The 18,288-nt window shown below is 45.5% G+C and overlaps 1 protein-coding gene across 3 annotated transcripts in view; it reads right to left on the reverse strand.

Annotated features, from left to right (window-relative positions):
* LOC135540108 (rap1 GTPase-activating protein 1-like) overlaps nt 1–18,288 on the reverse strand; it is a 64,240-nt gene that overhangs the window by 21,660 nt on the left and 24,292 nt on the right. For 2 of the 3 annotated variants that reach the window (XM_064966487.1, XM_064966486.1), the window contains exons 3-6: nt 1,644–1,691; nt 1,057–1,095; nt 656–841; nt 328–431 (exon numbers count right to left, since the gene is read on the reverse strand). In XM_064966487.1, coding sequence (XP_064822559.1) covers nt 328–431; nt 656–841; nt 1,057–1,095; nt 1,644–1,682 — 368 coding nt within the window. In that variant the 5' untranslated portion in view covers nt 1,683–1,691. Of the gene's footprint in view, nt 1–327; nt 432–655; nt 842–1,056; nt 1,096–1,643; nt 1,692–6,984; nt 7,021–8,964; nt 9,317–18,288 lie in introns of those variants that run through there. The other variant, XM_064966488.1, reaches the window with a different exon arrangement.

Here is an 18,288-nt window from a genome sequence, read left to right on the forward strand (position 1 = left end):
AGTCAGTTAAGAACAAATTCTTATTTTCAATGACGGCCTAGGAACAGTGGGTTAACTGCCTGTTCAGGGGCAGAACGACAGATTTGTACCTTGTCAGCTCAGGGATTTGAACTTGCAACCTTTTGGTTACGAGTCCAATGCTCTAACCACTAGGCTACCCTGCCGCCTGGAATGTATCAAAATGTGTTTTCTTTTTAACCAGCCCATTTATTATTTTCCATGCATTGCCATGAGCATGTCCTCCCCCAATTAAGGTGCCACCAGCCACCTGTGGTGTGTAGAGAGAAAGAGGAGGCAGATGAGAGATAAAGATAATATGAATGGTACCTAAGCAGCAAGCAGAGATGCTCCTGGTCCCCGATGACATCATACTTCATGGAGAAGACCAGGTGGCCCAGGCCGATGTCCATGGAGTAGTAATTAAAGTGTTCCTATAGAGACATCACCAGAAGGTACACTCAGATAACAAATAATCCACACTTCAGGCAATGTTCATTATTCCTCTTACTGGCCCAGTCCCCCTCAGCCTAGTCCCCCTCAGCCCAGTCCCCCTCAGCCCAGTTCTATTCTATTTCAATCTACTTAAATTTCAGCTGGAATGAAATCTCCAGAAAAAAAGTAGGGAGCAGAATGGTGCTTATCAGATGATGCTCACCTTGCCCATGAACTGTTTCCTGTAGATTTTGGCCATGCTGTTGGTCTCCAGCTTGATGTGGGAGGACGCACAGGGTTTCTGCTCAGGCTCAGGTGTGGCACTGGGTTTGTGATTGGTCCCCTCGATCCAGTAGCCCCCGAACTGAGGCAGCAGGATTAGGGGGAAGGGGCTCCTACGACCCAGGACCTGATTCCAACCAAGATGATGAAGTTAATAAAGTTAAATGAAAATAAACACAATACATGGGATTCAATTCAATAGCAGATAAAGGGCAACCACACTTTGGGTTCATTCAGACTGTTTATGATGTATCAAAGCTCTATATGTGATACAGATTTCAGTTTCCAATGGTTTTTATCATACACAGCTCTGTATGAGAGTCGGTTTTAGATTGTTTGTACCTCGTGAACGCTGGGGTAAGGGATATAGTCCTCCTCGGTCTGCAAGAAAACCACATGTCATAATAATGCACAACATTTTTCCATTTACCATCATAGTCCCCTCATTAATGCAGCATGTGACTTTTATGTTGACAGCACAATCAACCAATATGTAAATGCTCAATCTACAAAGCACATAACTAGAATGAAAGGAATCCACATTAAATCATAGATTGAAACCACATTGACGATATTGGGTGGGCTATCCCAACTAATGAGACCCAATGTTTGGAGTGACCACCACAATAAACACAACAATGTATTCACATCCTTATTGTCCACTAATTGTGACACTCAGAGCTTTGGCGAGCATCCCTTTAAACGGACACAGACTGCCGACCCGCCGAGGATATGCTATACAATCCAGCGTTCCAACACTGCAGTAGTCTGGCTGTGTGATAAGATTGATGAGGTTGGGGTTCTAATTTGAGCGGTGTGTGTCTGAAAGCCTGTCTGACGGGAGACAAGGAGAGGTTCAAGGCTCTGCCATAATGGAGCCTTTGTCCACAGGGAGTCTGTGGGGAAATGTGAGGATGGACTAGACTCACTTTGAGGGGTGGAGGGACGGTGCATCTCTGCTCGTCCATTCTGCTGCCCTGTGGAGGGAAATAGAGGCATGCCAGGGGCCAGGTGATATACACAGCACACACACACACTCACACAGCTGCACAGAAATAACATGGACTTCTCACTCCAAGTTAACTTCAAAACAATAATAATATTCAAGAGCATAATGTTTTAAATGTTTCTCTAAACCAATCTTGGCATTACAGGTACATAGGAAAAGAGAAAAATAGGAAGATTTCAGATTAAGGACAATACATTGCTTCAACATATCAACTAAACATAGCATGAAGATATAGCAAAGGGAGAGAGAATTCAAATGTCAGTGGAAGAAAAAAGATAGGGTAGTAACTGAAGCAGAGGAGTGAGTGTGTGAGAGACAGAGGACAGCAGAGAAGGCGTCACCAACAGCCAGGCCCAGACCACACACATCATTGAGTCAATCAGAGGGAGTAAACCCACTGAAACAGAACAGTTAACACCATCGTCATTAGGCATGGGAGTCCGAGGCTTCATCCCTGGATGTTTTTGGTCCAGCCTGAAACCTTTATTTTACATTTCAGTCTGATATGAGTTTCCATAACCACACATCACCTGCACTATGCTGTATTAAAAAATAAATAAATACAGACATTTTTATGACAAAAAATAAACAATGTCGCAGGCAGTAGCAGGAACTGCAAGAAGTCCTGGAGTGACGCGGTGACTGCTGTGATTGGTAGAGATTTCACAACTTTACTACAACATTATATTTAACCCAGTTTAAAAATAGCAACGTTGAGGAAGTAGAATTGACCAAATGAATTGAATTATAGAGGTCTAATGATCTATTCCATTCAACATGCTTGGCTCATGTCTGTTATTTCCAATATATTTGTAGGTTATGTAACTATTTGTAAGAAAAAAGGCCAATTATTAAATAGGTGAAATTATTTAATTGAGATTTTATTTTTATTGCAATTTCTATTCACTTAGCTACTTACTTTTTCTAATGTTGTTGCATTGTCAAGAGGTTAACTTGCAGGTCAGCATTTCATTGCACTGTGTTATTTATTAATAAATTATTTATTTCAGCTTATATTTCTTTCATCACATTCCCAGTGGGTCAGAAGTTTACATACACTCAATTAGTATTTGGTAGCATTGCCTATAAATTGTTTAACTTGGGTCAAACGTTTCGGGTAGCCTTCCACAAGCTTCCCACAATATGTTTGGTGAATTTTGCCCATTCCTCCTAACAGAGGAGGCCTCCTTGATCGCACACACTGTCACGGTCGTCCTCCTCTTCATCTGAAGAGGAGAGGCGAGAAGGATCGGAGGACCAAAATGCGGCGTGATATGTGTTCATGTTGAATGTTTAATAAAAGAAAGAACTGAACACCGAAACACTATACAAAACAGTAAACAAAATAACAACCGTGACGCTAATGCGAGCTGCGCTGAAACAAGCCATCAACATAGACAATCACCCACAAACAAACAGTGCAACCCAGGCTACCTAAGTATGATTCTCAATCAGAGACAACTAATGACACCTGCCTCTGATTGAGAACCATACTAGGCCAAAACATAGAAATCCTAAAACATAGAAAATCAAACATAGACTGCCCACCCAACTCACGCCCTGACCATACTAAATAAATTCAAAACAAAGGAAATAAAGGTCAGAACGTGACACACACTTTTTCAGTTCTGCCCACAAATGTTCTATAGGATTGAGGTCAAGGCTTTGTGATGGCCATTCCAATACCTTGACTTTGTTGTCCTTAAGCCATTTTGCCACAACTTTGGAAATATGCTTGGTGTCATTGTCCATTTGGAAGATCCATTTGCGACCAAGCTTGAACTTCCTGACTGATGTCTTGAGATGTTGCTTCAATATAATTTTCCTCCTCATGATGCCATCTATTTTGTGAAGTGCACCAGTCCATCCTGCAGCCACGCACGCACACAACATAATGCTGCCTCCCCCGTGCTTCACTTTTGGGATGGTGTTCTTCCCCCTTTTTCCTCCAAACATAACAATGGTCATTATGGCCAAACAGTTCTATTTTTGTTTCATCAGACCAGAGGACATTTCTCCAAAATGTACGATCTTTGTCCCATGTGCAGTTGCAAACCGTAGTCTGGCTTTTTTATGGCGGTTTTGGAGCAGTGGCTTCTTTCTTTCTCAGCAGCATTTCAGGTTATGTCGATATAGAACTCGTTTACTGTGGATATAGATACTTTTGTAACTGTTTCCTTCGGCATCTTCACAAGGTCCTTTGCTGTTGTTCTTGGATTGTTTTGCACTTTCGCACCAAAGTATGTTCATCTCTAGGATACAGAACGCGTCTCCTTCCTGAGCGGTATGACGGCTGCGTGGTCCCATGGTGTTTATACTTGCATACCATTGTTTGTACAGATGATTGTGGTACCTTCAGGCGTTTGGAAAGGATGAACCAGACTAGTGGAGGTCTACATTTATTTTCTGAGGTCTTGGCTGATTTCTTTTGATTTTCCCCTGATGTCAAGCAAAGAGGCACTGAGTTTGAAGGTAGGCCTTGAAATAGATCCACGTGTACACTTCCAATTGACTCAAATTATGTCAATTAGCCTTTCAGAAGCTTCTAAAGCCATGACATAATTTTCTGGAATTTTCCAAGCTGTTTAAAGGCACAGTCAACTTAGTGTATGCAAACTTCTGACCCACTGGAATTGTGATACAGTGAATCACAAGTGCAATAATCTGTCTGGAAACATGACTTGTGTCATGCACAAAGTAGATGTCCTAACCGACTTTCCAAAACTATATTTTGTTAATGTTGTGGAGTGGTTGAAAAAATTTTTTAATGACTCCAACCTAAGTGTATGTACACTTCCGACTTCAACTGTACATCATGTGTGCATGACAAATAAACAAACTGGGACTTAGAAGGGAAGGGGGAGGGCAGCCATAAAGAGAGGGGAAAAGATGGCCAGCTTTGTGGTTATTTGTGATTGGAGGTGAACAAAACATTGAAACTACATTGACCCTTAAGTTATGTGTCCACAAATGTTATGTCATCTAAATATCTCACATTAGCTGGTAGAAACTGACAAAGGTCTACAGGACAATTTTTCGGGCTCATGTCTCTTAATATTCATGTAGCCTAGGGGCTATGTAGCTCCTTCTATGTATGTGGACACATTTTTCTTTACAGTTTAGTTGCCCTGGTCGTGTCAGTATACAGTAACTTTCAAAAAGCGACTGCACCTCAAAACCAACTTGTCATTTAGAAAACAGCCAATGTGGCACCAATATGAGTCAGAAACATTTATTCTACTGTCAATATTTACTACAAAAAGTCAGTCTCATCCAAAACGGAGTTTTGTGAGACTTGTGGTCGTGATTGCATCACAACATAAATAAAGGTTGGATTTGTTTCAATCCTGCCCACATGCCCACAGCTGGCAGCACACAAGTAATCATACATTTGAAGTGCAGCTGCACGCGACCCGATCGTAATGCCTGTTGTAAATTTGAGTTGACTTCGGATATCCCTATGGGCTTGTTAAGGACCATTGGTAAATTATGAAATGTACATGGGACATTATGTTACAATTCCAATAGCTCCAAATGTTTATGACTTAAACCCTCAAACCAACCATAAATTGTTGAAATGCATTTACAAATATTGAAACATTTAATGAGAAAGCTAAAAGGTGTGCAACATGAAAATTGTATAATTTACATTGTGTAAATGTATTGACGGTGTCTATCTAGCCCCGGAGATAGGCTATTCTAAGCCTGAGTTAAATTCAGGTTGCACATCAGCTGGCTCAAGCTAATTGGCTAAATTATTTGGCTAACTCTTCCCAACAGCGAACACACACATCAAACCACACCACGAAACAAACATTTGAATTCAGTCATGGCCGCTAGCATTTCTTAATTAAACAAATCTAAAAAAGGCCAAATCAGGAAGTGTAGTCACCCTTTAAAACTAACTAAAGACATGTTGCACCTTTACCTTGCTACCTTTCAGATGAGCCATGGAGGAAGACAGATAAGAACCACAGGCCAGTGGAGCACTTAGAACAGTAGCAGCCAGGGGCAAATGGTAGGAAAGAGGATCATTTAAGTGACGCGGACACAGGCACAAAACAAGTTAAGCTACCCCAGTATCCCCTTGAATATTTTGAATTGCAAAACTAAGGAGACACACCAGACAAGACAGAGACAGCAACAGAAGTGTAGGATATGATGGAGAGAGACACACCAGACAAGACACCAAGACAGCAACAGAAGTGTAGGATATGATGGAGAGAGACACACCAGACAAGACAGAGACAGAGACAGCAACAGAAGTGTAGGATATGATGGAGAGAGACACACCAAACAAGACAGAGACAGCAACAGAAGTGTAGGATATGATGGAGAGAGACACACCAGACAAGACACAGAGACAGCAACAGAAGTGTAGGATATGATGGAGAGAGACACACCAGACAAGACAGAGACAGCAACAGAAGTGTAGGATATGATGGAGAGAGACACCAGACAAGACACAGAGACAGCAACAGAATAATAGGTGTTGGAGAGAGACACCGGAAGAACAGAACAGGCCATAACAGAAGAGGATAGACAAAGGAGACAGTAACAAACAAGTAACAAACTAGTACACGTAAGAATGTATCACTTGAAGTTGCTCTATAGATTTTATTTAGTTTGATTTTTTTACAGGAATAATAATAGGTGAAATACAGACAGTGAAAAGTAAAACATGGTTTACAAAGAATTTGCAGGTGAGGTGAAAAAGCCTGTGAAATTACTATGAAAACAATTATTTACTTTAACACTTTTTACAACTGGGACAGGACGAGAGGAGGGTAGACAAGAGAAAGCAACATAGAATACTAAGAGACAGCAAGAGGGCAACAAGAGAGACAGCAACAGACGACACAGGAAAGGCTATGGAGAGGAGGGGTGAGCACACAGTAGACTGTATCACTTAAAGCTGCTCTATGGATTCTAATTACTAAACAGTGTGTGTGTTTAAACATTTGACCAACTGGGGGACATTTTGTTAGTCCTCACAAGGTCAAATGTTATTTCTAGGGGGTTTATGTGTGTGTGTGTGTGTGTGTGTGTGTGTGTGTGTGTGTGTGTGTGTGTGTGTGTGTGTGTGTGTGTGTGTGTGTGTGTGTGTGTGTGTGTGTGTGTGTGTGTGTGTGTGTGTGTGTGTGGACATGTTTAACCAGAAGTACCCACAAGAATAGTAAACAGAAGACAAATTGAAACTACAAAGAAGACAAAGCAGTGAGTAAAAGTATACAGCAGAGATCTCAGACAACTTACAGTACCTGCATCCTCTCGATCATTGCAAATAGGTCTGATGTCTGGGGGAGAGAGAGACAGATCAAAGAAGGAGAGCGGTTTACTGGTTGGTGAAATATGCTGGCTCTACAGTCTTCTTCACATGAGACTTTTATTGTGTTCATCCCAACACATTTGTGGATGTGGAGCTGGGAGTGTAGTTGATCCAGGCCCTCTTTACATTACAACCAGCCTCTGACTGCATGCTCCTTGGCATCAATGTGTTGTGCTTCTTTCCCAGGCCAGACACACCCCCCGAGCACACCATCACCCTCACTGAGACTCCATTTACGACTCACTGAATCGCTCCTAACGAAAACAATTGCCTGGAAACAATGATATTCTCCTCTGAAGGAGCAGGCAGGGTGAAGCCCAGTGCCTCTAAAGGCGGGGAGGGAATATTAAAGGTTGCAAACAGCCACTAACCATCTTAACACACAGTCTCAGGCAGGCAGCTAACTCTGTACACTCAGGATGTATTGATGCGTGACTGTAACACATTTAGCCCATTAGATCAACACGGAATGGGGAGAGGAGATATTAGTCCGAGAATGAAAACAAATGAGATGCATGGGTTTACAAACTGGTTCTAATAGTACCCTCCATCTGTCATCTCTGTTAATTTCTAATCAATAGTAGTCTACTATACAAGTCCTGTAGGAAGTGAGCCAAAGAAACATAACTTCCAGACTCCTTTAACCAAAAATCAACACAAGTGCTGTAGCCTCATTACAAACTCCATTCACTATCAGCTCCCATTAACGGCATAATCAATTTTATCCCAGATAAGGTAGTGGCAGGCAGCCTAGCGGTTGAGACTATTGGGCCAGTAACTGAAAGGTCGCTGGTTCAAATCCCTGAGCTGACGAGGTGAAAAATATGCCATTGTGCCGTTGAGCAAGGCACTTAACCCTACTAATATCTCTGGATAAGAGCATCTGCTAAGTGACTCAAATGTAAAAATATGAGAACTCATGAAGAGAAAGGATACCCGCTGTCAAGCAGTTGAACTCTACTGAGGCCTGAGGATCTACTCTATTCAAGATAAGGGACACTCATATAAAGTAAGAGAAGGAATACCCACAGCCAGGCAGCTGTTCTCCACAATGCCCGCTATCCTGATGCAGGGCAGTTCCATCCTGACCACAACGCATGGACTAGGGAAGTTACCAATTAAAGACTGTGCTATTGGGTGAGATAGCCAATGACAGCCCAGTGAGGCACTCTCTGTACCATGTAACACAAGTGGACTGGGGTGTCAAGCTAATGTTTCCACATGACAACATGAATTTACTACGGGTACACCAAAATCTACTGTTTGGGCACATTCACACATACTGACCAACACTGGCTTGTTTTACTAACCCATGGTTCACCGTGTGAACAAACAGTGTCATATGATACGCTGGCCGATCCTGCTGCTGCCTTGAAAGCAAACGAGTGCAAACTAACATGGTCAGTGAGGATCAGAACCAAAAACAGAAATATTACTGTTTTCCAAACACAAATATTCACCTCACCAACTCCTTTATCAAAAATGTGAGATCAGTAGTAACCTACACATGTGGGGTGACTGAACTCTCTGCCAGAGACAAATTGAGAGGTACCATTGAGAGGTACTGCCATGGTAACGAGTAAAAGTGATGGGACTGGAAACAGCAGTAAAGACTGACCCTGATCTAATGATCTCCTTTCCTAGCCTCTCCACTGTCTCTGTGGCTACTGGAAACAGAGTCCTACCAAAACCAATCTCTGTCCACATGAGAAATTACACATTAATATAGGTGATAAGACTAACAGTAAGAGACACATCTGTGCCTTCAAGTAACGAACAGCTGTTCTGACTGCAACAGAGTAATGGTGAACAGATGTGGAATTACAACACCACCCTGTAAGATACCGAAGATCGCAGTTATCTGCACGACATTATCTCTTACTCATATACAACAGTAAGAATGAATACTTACATCACTGTGTCGTCTCCTCTGGCCCCATGTAATAACCGAAGGACTGAGGAACACATGGCCACTCTTAGTCATCCTGAAGTCACTCATAACTCCAAAACTCCGACTCCAAAAACAGAGTATGGGTATATTTGTTTCTGTGTGTATATTGACCAGAGGAGTGTCAGAGGTCTAACTACTACTGTCACTTTACACACTGTATTCTACTGCCCCTAAATACAAGACAAGAACTGCTGAGTCTCAGGTCTCTTAACAGGTCTGCATGCCCATTAGAATGCATGGTTTGTATAGGTCTGTATGTACTATATCTGTGTGAGCATGTGCCTGACTGTAAAGATCCTCATCCCTCCCTTCCTCTTCTCACACACTCTGTCTGTTTTCAAGGAAGAGCGTTTCCCCACCTCCTCTCTCGCTTTGTGGACTTCTCTTTTTTACCCTTTCATATGGTAAGCATCTCTCTCTCTCTCTCTCTCTCTCTCTCTCTCTCTCTCTCTCTAGTCTGTGCTCAAAGCCTTTACACTGCAGAAGTAAAGTAAGTGTACCTTTAAGTCTGACTAACGTGTATAAGCTGCTCTGTAAAGACCTTGATGTTACAGGAAGACCCTCTTTGTCCCTTTATTGACACAGCACATCTCTTCAGGGGCCTTTATTGACACAGCACATCTCTTCAGGGGCCTTTATTGACACAGCACATCTCTTCAGGGGCCTTTATTGACACAGCACATCTCTTCAGGGGCCTTTATTGACACAGCACATCTCTTCAGGGGCCTTTATTGACACAGCACATCTCTTCAGGGGCCTTTATTGACACAGCACATCTCTTCAGGGGCCTTTATTGACACAGCACATCTCTTCAGGGGCCTTTATTGACCCTGTGAAAGTTTTCATGGCCGGGTCTGAGAGGAGTCAGCAGGCTGCAGGAGCCCAGAGAGGGTCTGCTGACACAGCCAGGTCCAGGGTCTGAGATCGGGGTCTCATCATCTCATCTTTTCAACTTTCAGAACAGAAAGAAGGGTAGTCATTGTGTAGTATGTTGGATGACATGTTTGAATAAGAGGAAGAGAAAGAGTGAGAGGGAGGAAAGGGGAAGAGTAGTTGTATTATTATGTAAAGTGTACACTGTGGAACTCCTCATCTCGGGGGTACTCTCCCACTATCACATGTCCAACCAATACTGCCCTATTTCATACCACAGGGAAACACATTTCAGGAACCTCTCAATTAAAACAGATTGGACTCATTTTATAATGGTCTGCATTTATACAATGAGAAACACTATCAGTTATTTTTTCATCGAATATCTATTTATATTTTTCTAAACCTCAACTTCAAAATACTCTCCTGCAACACGCCTCACCCAATGTGGTGTGGATCTGCATTTTCTAAAGTATTTTTCTTTACTTCTGAACCGGAACCCCAACAGAAGCTAGCCAGCTAACTAGCTACTAGCTAGTAGTCAGCTAACCACTGCTAGCGGTCATCAGCTAACCTTTAGCTAGGAAAACTCTCACCAGTTTGCACAACACAATTCAAACCTGAGCATACCGGACTTATTTTCTCTCCATATCACCGGATTCCAACCGCAAGTTCTGAACCTTTTCACCTGGATCATCGCAGCTAGCTAGCTGCCAATCCTGGAGCTAGCCCATGCTAGGGCCATCTCCCAGCTAGCTGAAGAGGTCCATCAGCCACTCCTGGGCTACATTACATATTTAGTCAATAAGATTCTTGCTACGTAAGCTTAACTTTCTGAACATTCGAGACGTGTAGTCCACTTGTCATTCCAATCTCCTTTGCATTAGCGTAGCCTCTTCTGTAGCCTGTCAACTATGTGTCTATCTATCCCTGTTCTCTCCTCTCTGCACAGACCATACAAACGCTCCACACCGCGTGGCCGCGGCCACCCTAATCTGGTGGTCCCTGCGCGCACGACCCACGTGGAGTTCCAGGTCTCCGAGCCTCTGGAACTGCCGATCTGCGGCCAACAAGGCAGAGTTCATCTCAGCCTATGCCTCCCTCCAGTCCCTCGACTTCTTGGCACTGACGGAAACATGGATCACCACAGATAACACTGCTACTCCTACTGCTCTCTCTTCGTCCTCCCACGTGTTCTCGCACACCCCGAGAGCTTCTGGTCAGCGGGGTGGTGGCACCGGGATCCTCATCTCTCCCAAGTGGTCATTCTCTCTTTCTCCCCTTACCCATCTGTCTATCGCCTCCTTTGAATTACATGCTGTTACAGTTACCAGCCCTTTCAAGCTTAACATCCTTATCATTTATCGCCCTCCAGGTTCCCTCGGAGAGTTCATCAATGAGCTTGATGCCTTGATAAGCTCCTTTCCTGAGGACGGCTCACCTCTCACAGTCCTGGGCGACTTTAACCTCCCCACGTCTACCTCTGACTCATTCCTCTCTGCCTCCTTCTTTCCACTCCTCTCCTCTTTTGACCTCACCCTCTCACCTTCCCCCCTACTCACAAGGCAGGCAATACGCTCGACCTCATCTTTACTAGATGCTGTTCTTCCACTAACCTCATTGCAACTCCCCTCCAAGTCTCCGACCACTACCTTGTATCCTTTTCCCTCTCGCTCTCGTCCAACACTTCCCACACTGCCCCTACTGGATGGTATCGCGCCGTCCCAACCTTCGCTCTCTCTCCCCCGCTAATCCTATCATCTCTTCCCTCTGCTCATACCTTCTCCAACCTATCTCCTGATTCTGCCTCCTCAACCCTCCTCTCTTCCCTTTCTGCATCCTTTGACTCTCTATGTCCCCTATCCTCCAGGCCGGCTCGGTCCTCCCCTCCCTCTCCGTGGCTCGACGACTCATTGCGAGCTCACAGAACAGTGCTCCGGGCAGCCGAGCGGAAATGGAGGAAAACTCGCCTCCCTGCAGACCTGGCATCCTTTCACTCCCTCCTCTCTACATTTTCCTCCTCTGTCTCTGCTGCTAAAGCCACTTTCTACCACTCTAAATTCCAAGCATCTGCCTCTAACCCTAGAAGCTCTTTGCCACCTTCTCCTCCCTCCTGAATCCTCCTCCCCCTCCCCCTCCTCCCTCTCTGCAGATGACTTCGTCAACCATTTTGAAAAGAAGGTCGACGACATCCGATCCTCGTTTGCTAAGTCAAACGACACCGCTGGTTCTGCTCACACTGCCCTACCCTGTGCTCTGACCTCTTTCTCCCTCTCTCTCCAGATGAAATCTCGCTTCTTGTGACGGCCGGCCGCTCAACAACCTGCCCGCTTGACCCTATCCCCTCCTCTCTTCTCCAGACCATTTCCGGAGACCTTTTCCCTTACCTCACCTCGCTCATCAACTCATCCCTGACCGCTGGCTACGTCCCTTCCGTCTTCAAGAGAGCGAGAGTTGCACCCCTTCTGAAAAAACCTACACTCGATCCCTCCGATGTCAACAACTACAGACCAGTATCCCTTCTTTCTTTTCTCTCCAAAACTCTTGAACGTGCCGTCCTTGGCCAGCTCTCCCGCTATCTCTCTCAGAATGACCTTCTTGATCCAAATCAGTCAGGTTTCAAGACTAGTCATTCAACTGAGACTGCTCTTCTCTGTATCACGGAGGCGCTCCGCACTGCTAAAGCTAACTTCTCTCTCTGCTCTCATCCTTCTAGACCTATCGGCTGCCTTCGATACTGTGAACCATCAGATCCTCCTCTCCACCCTCTCCGAGTTGGGCATCTCTTGCGCGGCCCACGCTTGGATTGCGTCCTACCTGACCGGTCGCTCCTACCAGGTGGCGTGGCGAGAATCTGTCTCCTCGCCACGCGCTCTCACCACTGGTGTCCCCCAGGGCTCTGTTCTAGGCCCTCTCATATTCTCGCTATACACCAAGTCACTTGGCTCTGTCATAACCTCACATGGTCTCTCCTATCATTGCTATGCAGACGACACACAATTAATCTTCTCCTTTCCCCCTTCTGATGACCAGGTGGCGAATCGCATCTCTGCATGTCTGGCAGACATATCAGTGTGGATGACGGATCACCACCTCAAGCTGAACCTCGGCAAGACGGAGCTGCTCTTCCTCCCGGGGAAGGACTGCCCGTTCCATGATCTCGCCATCACGGTTGACAACTCCATTGTGTCCTCCTCCCAGAGCGCTAAGAACCTTGGCGTGATCCTGGACAACACCTTGTCGTTCTCAACTAACATCAAGGCGGTGGCCCGTTCCTGTAGGTACATGCTCTACAACATCCGCAGAGTACGACCCTGCCTCACACAGGAAGCGGCGCAGGTCCTAATCCAGGCACTTGTCATCTCCCGTCTGGATTACTGCAACTCGCTGTTGGCTGGGCTCCCTGCCTGTGCCATTAAACCCTACAACTCATCCAGAACGCCGCAGCCCGTCTGGTGTTCAACCTTCCCAAGTTCTCTCATGTCACCCCGCTCCTCCGCTCTCCCACTGGCTTCCAGTTGAAGCTGCATCCGCTACAAGACCATGGTGCTTGCCTACGGAGTTGTGAGGGGGAACGGCACCGCAGTACCTCCAGGCTCTGATCAGGCCCTACACCCAAACAAGGGCACTGCGTTCATCCACCTCTGGCCTGCTCGCCTCCCTACCACTGAGGAAGTACAGTTCCCGCTCAGCCCAGTCAAAACTGTTCGCTGCTCTGGCCCCCCAATGGTGGAACAAACTCCCTCACGACGCCAGGACAGCGGAGTCAATCACCACCTTCCGGAGACGTCTGAAACCCCACCTCTTCAAGGAATACCTAGGATAGGATAAAGTAATCCTTCTCACCCCCCCTTAAATGATTTAGATGCACTATTGTAAAGTGGCTGTTCCACTGGATGTCAGAAGGTGAATTCACCAATTTGTAAGTCGCTCTGGATAAGAGCGTCTGCTAAATGACTTAAATGTAATGTAAATGTAACCAATTGACCTGGACCCCTTTTCCTGCCGTTCTGGAGACCTGCCGATCCTTCACGACTGGACTACCGACGTAATCCGCCCGAGGCGGTTCTTCAACTGGCTACTACTTTGCGACGACCCCTGAATGCCCATCTAGAGCATATCGGACTGTTAGCTGAATAGGTCCATCGGCCAATTTCTTGGGCCACTATAACTATTTTGCTATAGTCACTGTGTCTCCAGCTACGCATGCCTCTCACTAATGTTAATATGCCTTGTCGATTGCTGTTCTGGTTAGTGATTATTGTATTATTTCACTGTAGAGCCTCTAGCCCTGCTCAATATGCCTTAGCTAACCCTTTAGTTCCACCTCCACACATGCGGTGACATCACCTGGTTTAAATGATGTTTCTAGAGACAATATCTCTTTCATCATCACTCAATGCCTAGGTTTACCTCCACTGTATTCACATCCTACCATACCTTCGTCTGTACATTATGCCTTGAATCTATTCTACTGCGCCCAGAAACCTGCTCCTTCTACTCCCTGTTCCAAATGTACTAGACGACCAGTTCTTATAGCCTTTAGCCATACCCTTATCCTACTCCTCTGTTCCTCTGGTGATGTAGAGGTTAATCCAGGCCCTGCAGTGCCTAGCTCCACTCCCATTCCCCAGGCGCTCTCATTTGTTGACTTCTGTAACCGTATAAGCCTTGGTTTCATGTATGTTAATATTAGAAGCCTCCTCCCTAAGTTTGTTTTATTCACTGCTTTAGCACACTCTGCCAACCAGGATGTCCTAGCCATGTCTGAATCCTTGCTTAGGAAGGCCACCAAAAACCCTGAAATTTCCATCCTAACTTTAACATTTTCCGACAAGATAGAACTGCCAAAGGGGGCTGAGTTGAAATCTACTGCAGAGATAGCCTGCAGAGTTCTGTCTTACTATCCAGGTCTGTACCCAAACAATTCGAGCTTCTACTTTTAAAAATCCACCTTCCCAGAAACAAGTCTCAACGTTGCCGCTCGACACCATTCTGTAGACTTCTGGCCCTTCTTTGGACACTGTGTTAACCAACCTCCAGAAGAGCTTCAATGCCATACAACTCTCATTCTGTGGCCTCCAGCTGCTCTTAAATGCGAATGAAACTAAATGCATGCTCTTCAACCGATCGCTGCGCACACCTGCCCGCCCGCCCGTCCAGCATCACAACTCTGGATGGTTCTGACTTAGAATATGTGGACAAATATGTGGACAACTACAAATACCTAGGTGTCTGGTTAGACTGTAAACTCTCCTTCCAGACTCACATTAAGCATCTCCAATCCAAAATGAAATCTAGAATTGGCTTCCCATTTTGCAACAAAGCATCCTTCACTCATGCTGCCAAACATACCCTTGTAAAACTGACCATCCTACCGATCCTCGACTTCGGCGATGTCATTTACAAAATAGCCTCCAACACTCTACTCAACAAATTGGATGCAGTCTATCACAGTGTCATCCGTTTTGTCACCAAAGCTCCATATACTACCCACCACTGCGACATGTATGCTCTCGTTGGCTGGCCCTTGCTTCATACTCATCGCCAAACCCACTGGCTTCAGGTCATCTACAAACCTCTGCTAGGTAAAGCCCCGCCTTATCTCAGCACAATGGTCACTAAAACAGCACTCACCCGTAGCATGTTCTTCAGAAGGTATATTTCACTGGTCACCTCCAAAGTCAATTCCTCAGTTTGGCCGCCTTTCCTTCCAGTGCTGCCAATGACTGGAACAAACTGCAAAAATCAATGAAGCTGGAGACTCATATCTCCCTCACTAACTTTAAGCACCAGCTGTCAGAGCAGCTCACATATCACTGCACCTGTACATAGCCCATCTGTAAATAGCCCATCCAACTACCTCATCCCTATACTGTATTTATTTATCTTGCGCCTTTGCACCCCAGTATCTCTACTTGCACATTCATCTTCTGCACGTCAATCACTCCAGTGTTTAATTGCTATATTGTAATTAATTTGCCACCATGGCCTATTTATTGCCTTACCTACCTTAACTAACCTCATTTGCACACAATGTATATAGACTTTTTTCTACTATATTATTGACTGTATGTTTGTTTATTCCATGTGTAACTCAGTGTTGTCGTACGTGTCGAACTGCTTTGCTTTATCTTGGCCAGGTCGCAGTTGTAAATGAGAACACGTTTTCAACTAGCCTACCTGGTTAAATAAAGATGAAATAAAAAAATAAAGGAAACCTGGCACCATCCCTACAGTGAAGCATGATGGTGGCAGCATCATGCTGTGGGGATGTTTTTCAGAGGGAGGGACTGGGAGATTAGTCAAGATCGAGGCAAAGATGAACAGAGCAAAGTACAGAGAGATCCTTGATGAAAACCTGCTCCAGACCTCTCAGGACCTCAGACTGGGGCAAAAGTTTACCTTCCAACAGGACAACAACCCTAAACACACAGCCAAGACAACGCAGGAGTGGCTTTTGGAAAATTCTCTGAATGTCCTTGAGTGGCCCAGCCAGATTCCGGACTTGAACCCAATCGAACATCTCTGGAGAGACATGAAAATAGCTGTGCAACAAAGCTTCCCATCCAGCCTGGCAGCTTGAGAGGATCTGCAGAGAAGAATGTGAGAAACTCCCCAAATACAGGTGTGCCAATCTTGTAGCGTCATACCCAAGAAGACTCGATGCTGTAATCGCTGACAAATGAGGTCTGAATACTTTAAGGCACTGTATTTATGCCACTTTAAACGTATAATACAGATTGATGTCCTTTGTTAAATAAAATGGAGGCTTTAGTGTAAAGGACCTTCTGTTGTGTGAAGAGCTTTGAGTGAAGTGTACATTTACAAAAATGGCAGCAGACTAAGTTGGATTTTGTAGGAGAACACACATAACCAAACCTTTGTTCAGCATCAATATCCTAAAGAAGGTCAATCCTGTCGATATTGCAAAGATGTGTACAAATGTTTGAGGTGTTGTGAAACACCAAAGGCTACAGGGTGACATACAGCAAACATTTGATATTGAAACACACTGAGACAACAAATCTGTATTACCATTTAAAGTAGCCTACACACAAACACAATGACATGGGTAGACTGAGTCATGCTAGCTATGTGGTCAAAGCCATTGACATCCATGCACAATGTGAAAATTTGACCTAAGATGAAGTTACGATTCTCCACTGGATGTGTTGGGAAGTGAAATAACCTGCTGTAACGGCATTCTTTTGTTGTTGAAGGAGAGTCGGACCGAAATGCAGCGTGTAAGTTACTCATGTTTATTAATGAAGACAAACGAACGAACTAAACACGAATAACTACATAAATACAAAAAAAACAACAAACAGAACGAAACCTAATACAGCCTGACTGGTGCACACTACACAGAGACAGGAACAACCACCCACGAAATGCAAAGCGAAATCAGGCTACCTAAATACGGTTCCCAATCAGCGACAACGAGAAGCACCTGACTCTGATTGAGAACCGCCTCAGGCAGCCAACCTAATTAACACACACACACACCCCTAATCAACTACAATCCCAAACACTACAAACCCCAATACGGAAATACAATACATAATAACCCCATGTCACACCCTGGTCTGACTAACTAATAAACTAAAACACAAAATACTAAGACCAAGGCGTGACAGAACCCCCCCCCCCCTAAGGTGCGGACTCCCGAACGCACCTCAAAACCATAGGGAGGGTCCGGGTGGGCGTCTGTCCATGGTGGCGGTTCCGGCTCCGGACGTGGACCCCACTTCATAAATGTCATTGTTCCTCCCCTTCGCGTCCATGGATAATCCACCCTAACCGCCGACCATGGCCGAATAGTCCTCACCCAGAACCCTACATAATAGAGGAGCAGCTCGTGACTGAGGGGCAGCTCGGGACTGAGGCAGCTCGGGACTGAGGGACAGCTCGGGACTGAGGGACAGCTCGGGACTGAGGGGCAGCTCGGGACATAGGGGCAGCTCGGGACAGAGGGGCAGCTCGGGACAGAGGGGCAGCTCGGGACAGAGGGGCAGCTCGGGACAGAGGGGCAGCTCAGCACTGAGAGGCAGCCCAGCACTGAGAGGCAGCCCAGTACTGAGAGGCAGCCCAGTACTGAGAAAAAGCCCAGCCAGGAAGTTGAATCCGGCAGATCCTGGCTGACTGGCAGATCCTGGCCGACTGGCGGATCCTGGCCGACTGGCGGATCCTGGCTGACTGGCGGATCCTGGCTGACTGGCGGATCCTGGCTGACTGGCGGATCCTGGCTGACTGGCAGATCCTTGTTTACTGGCGGATCCTGGCTGACTAGCAGATCTGGAAGGGTCTGGTTGACTGGCAGATCTGGAAGAGTCTGGTTGACTGGCAGATCTGGAAGAGTCTGGTTGACTGGCAGATCTGGAAGAGTCTGGTTGACTGGCAGATCTGGAA

Source organism: Oncorhynchus masou, chromosome 5 (assembly GCF_036934945.1).
Source record: "Oncorhynchus masou masou isolate Uvic2021 chromosome 5, UVic_Omas_1.1, whole genome shotgun sequence".
NCBI classification, from domain to species: Eukaryota; Metazoa; Chordata; class Actinopteri; order Salmoniformes; family Salmonidae; genus Oncorhynchus; species Oncorhynchus masou.